General features: G+C 39.8%; 1 protein-coding gene across 1 annotated transcript; it reads left to right on the top strand.

Moving 5' to 3' along the window:
* The first annotated feature begins 111 nt into the window (after window positions 1-111).
* On the top strand, window positions 112-7,608 carry tfb2m (transcription factor B2, mitochondrial). The gene is made up of 10 exons (XM_074612558.1): window positions 112-259; window positions 818-1,171; window positions 2,187-2,370; window positions 3,083-3,174; window positions 3,304-3,457; window positions 3,811-3,959; window positions 4,286-4,375; window positions 5,796-5,855; window positions 5,958-6,106; window positions 6,284-7,608. Exons 2-10 carry the CDS (start codon window positions 893-895, stop codon window positions 6,471-6,473), a joined length of 1,347 nt encoding a protein of 448 aa, XP_074468659.1. The 5' UTR covers window positions 112-259; window positions 818-892; the 3' UTR covers window positions 6,474-7,608.

Below are 7,608 nucleotides of genomic sequence, written 5' to 3'. Positions count from 1 at the left end.
TATTTTATCATTTCCATGGTAGCCATGGTGTTACCGTGACAACCTCCTCAAGCTTCTGATTGGTCCTCGCAGTAGTCGCTTGTCAATGACGGCAATCAGATGCGCCTGCAGCACGACGTGAGTTACACAAAACAAGTGCTGGGGTCGACAACAACGAGGCTCAATGTCACAGAGGTTTACCAGCCAACAGAGAGAGAAGAGACACTCTTAAATAACCAATGTCGTTTGTTTGGATATAGTTGGGATAATCTTCAAAAAGGTATGTCTGTGTTTCTCCAGATAAAGCGACATTAAAAGCATTTTAGTTGTAAGCGACGTTAGCATACGGCTAGCAACTCTGATTCTGTCTGTATCATCAAACTGTTCTTCCTGTAGCAGACTGTGTGTGAGGTTATATTGTTCCTCTTTGTGGTGATCCGATGAGCAAAGTGTGTGAATCTACAGGCTGAAGGACAGTGAATAGCTCTCCAGTGAAGCCATCACATGTTAGGGAGAAGTAGTTTACCTCCCCACGTGCTAGTATAACATAATGTACTCACTTTGGCACACATGTCTTTTTCAAGATTTAAGAGTTTTATTTGCCATTTGCACCCAATATAAGTACATTGGAATTCTGAGCAGTTTACACCAAGTCAGCTTTAAGAAAAGAAGCCAGTCATTTACAATTGTATCCACTGTGTCTACCCTTTTAGATGCGTTAGTTAAACACCAGGTTAACCATTTAATGATAGTACATGTTTAAATCTAAATTAGTGTCACTCAACGTCTGTTATTCATCTTAACATCGCTTGTCCCTCTTCCTCCCCATTCCCTCTAGACAATGACCTCTTGAGGAGGTCCCCCAATCTCCCTCCCCCTTCCTCCTCTGTAGTTACAGATCCACTGGTTCACCATGTCCACCCAGATCTGTAGAGTGGTGGAGCTGATGACGCGCTCTGCCTGCTGCCAGAACATCAGAAGAAGATCCTGTTTGCACAAGGCAGTGTTGGCCCCTGTGGGTTATTCTGGCCTCTGTGTCCCTGGGGCTCCTGTGCTTCATAGAAGGGCCTACAGCCTGGATTCTCTCTCTTCGGGTCCTGGTCGGCCTACAAGCTCCCAGCAGCCTCGTGCAGAGAGGACATCGCCCTCCTTAGCGCTCACACACAGGAACCTGTCTGCTGTGACTGTACAGGTGGGCAGTTGTCTTTGGCTTTCCTTCATTTTAGACACTAGTCTTCCACTGCAGCCTAGTGTATGTGAAGTTCTAATGAGATACTTGTCTGCTTTACCTTACGTTTAGTTAAGGAACAGATATTTTTATTGCATCACAGATGGGACACACATCTTTTTTTAGTGAAAAATAATCAATGAAACAATCTTAAATAAGACAGTCATAAATCATAAAGTCCCCTGCATAAATAAAGGCTAAACATTGTGTTGGGCTCACTTGTCTACCACGACGGTGAGCTAGACAGCCTTTTCAATTCACTTTTGAGGATATTAACGATTATTCCGATAATGTAGATTCACACAATCAACTTACAGTATTTTGAGTGTTTTTAATCATGATCTGTGATAAAATCTTATATCGTCCCATCCCCAGTCTGTACCCATTAATGTGAAATTATGGGGAAATTTCCACTTTTAAGGAATTTTGTAACTATGGCAAATGTCTTTGTGGTATGTGCATGTTGTATTTTCACATATGGTCCAGCTAATCCACCATTTTCAAGTCATTTGTGTTGGTTGCAGTTGTGTGGTTGAATCTGCTCCTGCATTATGCAGCTGTTTTTCCTGGATTGTTGAGGTGCGCAACACATACTGTAGATGTGCTCTGACCCTGCACCCAGCCCAAAAGTTTTACCCCAAACAACAGTGGTTAGCCTGGAAGTTGACACTTTTGTTTTCTAGTTAGCTGTATTCTGTTACTGTCTGCAGCTGCAATGCTTAAATTCTGCCTCAGGGATGATAACTTTTCAATTTCTATGGTTTTATCATAATACACTGTGTAATTCTCGAGGTTTTCCTGGCTACTTGAACCACTTTGTGTGACGAGAAAATTAGAGTATTGATAGAAATCTTGAATTTGTGCAGTAAACTAAAAAAATAATAGCGAAAAACATTGACCGTAGTTCCCAATATACTATGAGCTTTTTCACATATGATATCAATGTTTTCACTCTCTGTGCATTTTTGTCTTTCTCCAGGGCCAATGTCGTCCTCTTTGCCGGTATGACTTCCTGGACCTTGGGGAGGTAGAGGAGAACGTACGCCTTGCTCAGGCCTGTAAAAAGATCCGACACTTCATAGTGGACCCAGACCTGGCTGAACTGGTAGCACAGCATGTAGGACCTGAGGATGCTAAAACTGTTATCTTCGAATGTAATCCGGGTATGTATTTTGTATAATTTCAGTCAAAGTCAGTGCGAAACTTTTGCGAGTGCATTTGGTGTGTAACTTCAATATAATTTGGCACAAACATTGACAAACTAAACAATTTATTTTTGACTTGGTTGAAATAAAGAAAAATATGTGTATTAAAGTTAGACTTGTTCCAATACCAGTATTGGAAATGTGTCAGATACTGCCCAAAATTCAGTATCAGGTATTGGCGAGTACGCCAGTCTATGCACCGATCCGATACCATCATTTATTGTCCCAGAAAAACTTGTTTCAACCGGAAATCAGTTCTTCTTCGTCACTCCAAAACAGTAGCCTTCACTGTGTCGTCGTCCTGGATGTATCATGTCTGCCACTGGCCACTACTGTTTTAGAGCAGCAAAGAAGAACTGATTGCAGGTAGTTTGTTACGTGACGATAGCAAACAACAACTAGTGGAGAGTGTAACGGTAACCGTAGTCAGAGTGAGGAAAATATCAGCCATTTGGCAATATTTCACAGTGGAAAATCCAACAAGTTAAACAGCGTTATGTACAGTATGTACTGGTATTGGCAGATATTGCAAGTTCACGTTTCGGAATCAGTATCAGGAATGACAAAATGGTATCAGAACATCTCTAATTAAAGTTTGTGCACAGTATATAAGTCTTGTCCATGAAACAACAATGAATTGATGGGCTGTGCTTGTGTCTGTCTCTCTTAGGTCCTGGGGTGTTGACTAAGACTCTGCTAAATGCTGGAGCTCAGAGGGTTGTGGCTCTTGAAGGGGATAAGTTCTTCCTACATGATCTACAGGTAACACAATAATCTCTACGCGTCAAATGACATTTTGTATCCATAACGCTATTATTTCATTTCGATGTAATTTCTACAATTAATACATTTTCCATTATGCAGCCAATAAACAATGTTTTCATGTTGTAGGAGTTGGAAGGTCGTCTTGATGGTCAGCTGGAAGTGGTTCACTGTGACTACTTTAAACTGGACCCCATTGGCACTGGAAGCATTAGACCACCTGCCATGTTCACTGACAAATTATTCACTGACCTGGGAATATCGGAGGCTAACTGGACTGATGGTGAGCTATGCTGCAAATCAATCTCTCACACAAACATAAACACAAAGGGTTTTTCGCTCCTTTTAATTGAGCCTCTCTGGCTGCAAACAAATCCCAACTCGTTCATACAGTATTTTTCTTACGCTTTCCATGAGTCCTAACCTTGAACGTACCAAAACCATTTGATTGGTGGAATTTTTCCATCTTCTCACAGGTTTCAAACATTTTAAGTTAAATGTTTTTAGAATCAAAAATCACATTGCGTCAGTGTAATAACTTGGTATGTAGCTTTTACACAATAACACACTTAAACTGATTGAACACTATGCATTGTATCGTGTGCCATGTGTTCATGTGTGTGTGTGTCTCTCTAGACGTCCCAGTGAAGGTGGTGGGTATCCTGCCTCTGCGAAATGAGCGTGGCATGCTGCTGAGGATGGTTTACGCTTTGTTTGAACGGCTGTCCATCTACAGATACGGAAGAATCGAGCTCAACCTCTTCATAAGCGAGAAGGAATACCTGGTAAAGGAACAAGAGCATTTTAACCTCTCCACATTTGTAGAAATGAGAACCAGTTTGATCACAGCATATAACCCGGTATGTGTTTGTTTTGTATGAGGATGGAGCAGGTTACACCCATGCTCACACCCCTTGTTTTCATTTGAGACGGCTTTAAACCAGCTCCAATCTATACTTAGTTACTGCTGCACCTCTCAGTATAAACATCAGCTTTGGAGATCTGCCCTGAAAATTGCTGATGATATCCATGCTGACAACACAGTCACTAGTTGAAAGCTGGGAGAGACTAAAGTCTGGTTACTTAAATGATTTGATTATTTCTCCAACAGAAAATGGTGTCACCTCCAGGTGACATGATGAACTACATAGCATTCAGTGTCCTCTGGCAGATGGCCTGTGATATCGAACTACTGCACAAGGTACAGTATGAGGGAGGGTGACAGAGAACATTTAGTTGATTATGCAAATATATTAAAAACAGTAAGGTTGACATTTAAACTAGGGCTGTCAAAAGTTGGAGACACTGGCATCATATGAAACTATAAAACAAAAGGAATCCATTGATACCAACCATGTCATGCTAGATTGATATGAATGAGGCTAAATAACGCTCCAAACGTGCGCTAAATTTTGATGAGGAAAAACTGTCATGGCCATTTTCAAAGGGGTCCTTTGACCTCTGACCTCAATGATTTGAGCATATTTTTAATGCTAAATGCAGTACCTGTGAGGGTTTTTCTGGACAATATTTATCATTGTTCTGTGTTCATTGATTTCCAATAAAAAATATATACCGTACATACATTTGCATACAGCAAGCATATTTGTCCACTCCCATGTTGATAAGAGTATTAAATACTTGACAAATCTCCCTTTAAGGTACATTTTGAACAGATAAAAAATGTGGGATTAATTTGCAATTAACTGGACAATCGTGATTAAATATTTGAATCGATTGACAGCCCTAGTGATTATGCAAATGTATAAAAACCAGTAAGGTTGACATTGTTGCAGTTGTTTACAGCAAAAAAACTAAAAAGTATTTTTAAGTTAAGTTAAAAGCATGTTAGAGGCTGTGTCTTAAATCATTCACTCATTCACTACTCCCAGTCCCTACTCACTATCCAGGGAGTTCTATGTAGAGGATGATATAGTGAGAACATTGGCAAAATTAAAAAAACGCTTTCAGACACTACGCAGGTAATTTTCTCTGCGCCGTTAATTACGTCATTGCTGTCGTACAATTAAAACATGCCAGATCAACATCGCATATGTGTTTATTGTGAAAGGTAAGAACAGCCATTGTCAAAGTGGGGGCAATAAGCGTATTTTCCCAAATTTAATAAATACAAAGTACTTTGTGGCTGTTTGCTCTGTTATGCGCTGCTCTTCTCACATTAATCATATTATTTTCGCGCCACAACTCATGGATTTGTCTCAATCGCGCCTGCCTTTTTTACTTCAGAGCAACGCATGATGGTATATAGTGCTCGGTTAGTGACTATCGTTGTCCACTACCTTTCATGATGCATTGTGGGATACTTTGAGTCCATTATATAGGGTATTATAATTCTCAATATACATTCGGACAGCACTACAAAATGGTGATCTGACTGTATAGTCCACTATATAGTGACTATATACTGTAGTTCACTATATAGTGAGTAGTGAATGATTTCGGAAATAGCCAGCGTTTCTCTTTTTTTTTTATATTTCTTTGAAGCTAATGCCGGGATTGTGCTATTAAAGCTTCTGTATTTGCACACATTTTCAACATAAAGAGGGTAAATCTGATTGAAAGACTCTTCTAGTTGTCAACCTCCTCCTCTCTGTCTGCAGGAGCCCTGGGAGTCATTTGTGAGGTCTTCAAAATCGAGAGCACCCATCCCTAAGAGCAGGGTAAGGAAGAGAGCAGACTCAATAACCGCAATGTAAAGTTGATTGGAATTTGTCTAATTAATAAAATGTCTCCTCTCGTCCTCTGCCTCCGTCCCCCCTTAGCTTCCCAACGACCACATGTGCCTGGTGCGTCTGCGTCCGCGGGCTGATCTGTTCTCCGCAGGCCTCACGCCTTCTAATGCTTCAACGCTGCTGATGATGATCAAACAGTGTCTGGCAAAGAAGAAGATCAAGCTCATAGACAGGCTCAAGTAAGCAACACACACACAGCTATTGAGTCAGACCTGTAGTCAACACATTACACTGTGTCTGCAAGTGTTCCACTAAGTACATCCATACTATAGTAGTATTATAGGCTGTTCCAGTCCAGATCTTCTGACCTTATTCTCCTCTTGCTTATTCCTCCTCTCCTTTGTTTTTTTTCCTAGTCTGTGGTCTCCAGACAGTGGGAGTAAGCTGTTATCGGAGTTGGGCATCCCGGATGACATACTAACAGGCCATGTATTTCCAGAGGAGTATCTTCGACTGTTCCAGCTGATGGACAAGAGTCAGGACTTCAAACAGAGCTGGCTTTATGAAGAGATTTTGGAGAACACACAGAGGCAGGGTTGGGGCTAAATTATAGACATACAGGTCATGTGTATAGTTTTTATAGAAATGAAATACAAAAACACATGTATAATAATGTAATAAGAATAATATAATGTTTGATGTAGTAAAACGGGGGGACACATACGTACGAACATACGAAGATGCATACGTACATACAGAAACACACAAAATAGTAATAATAAGGTAAATGTTCATGAAATGGACGCAGCAGAATAACTTGAGTGACTGAACTGTTTGTGACTTACTGTACTTTAGGTCAAAAGAGGAATGACTTCAAATGAGCCTCTGTGTTGTCCTGAACTGGGATTCCCATGAGTTGATATTTAAGACAAAATCTCAGAAGTAGAAATGGTTCTTTTTGAGGAGAAAAGTTGAGTTTCTGCAGTAAAAAAAATTCAAAATGTGTTGTAGAATAAAGGTCTTATGATTTAGTTTCATTCTGTAAAAGAAAAATCCCTGCATGAAGACAACAGCAGCATGTCCAAGGGGGCTGAATAAAAATGCCTCATAGATGCACTAGGTCATGCAAATTATATTATAATTCAGAAATGTGCATATACTCAAATTATGAATATAACTGTAGTTTTGCTGATGCAGTATACTGTGACCGCAGTATACTGTGACCGCGGTGTCACAACACAATCGTCCGTGTATCTTGTATTGCATAATTTTCCAAACCGAGCGTAGCAGTTCAGGAAGAATGATTTTTTTCACTGTAAGTCTTTGTATATTTTTGTACATCCATTGTGCGTGCATAAGCTTTAAATGTCTTGTATGTCTTATGGATTGTGTAAGCTGTGTGTGTGTGTAATATGATTTTTAAAGAAATCATTAAATCAGAATTTTGATATGTAGTGTGAGGAGAAATTGATTTCAGTTTTACTAAGTGCTCGCACCATCGATGCTCTTAATTTTGATGAGTCTGGGTGTAATGGCCTACTTTTCTTCCCTGATTGCATACATTGAAAACATGGTGATTTAGTAGGTTGGTCATATGCTTTTGAAATATTTCTATTTTTGGAACGGTGTGCCCATATATAGGTCATGAAAGCTTGATTTATCTGACTTCATGTCATACGTGCAAAGCAATAATACATCTGAACAAAAATATAGGTTCTCGAATAAATTATTTTACTGTAAA

This window comes from Sebastes fasciatus, chromosome 2 (assembly GCF_043250625.1).
Source record: "Sebastes fasciatus isolate fSebFas1 chromosome 2, fSebFas1.pri, whole genome shotgun sequence".
Taxonomy (NCBI): Eukaryota; Metazoa; Chordata; class Actinopteri; order Perciformes; family Sebastidae; genus Sebastes; species Sebastes fasciatus.
This window is presented reverse-complemented; position numbering and strand designations above follow the sequence as displayed.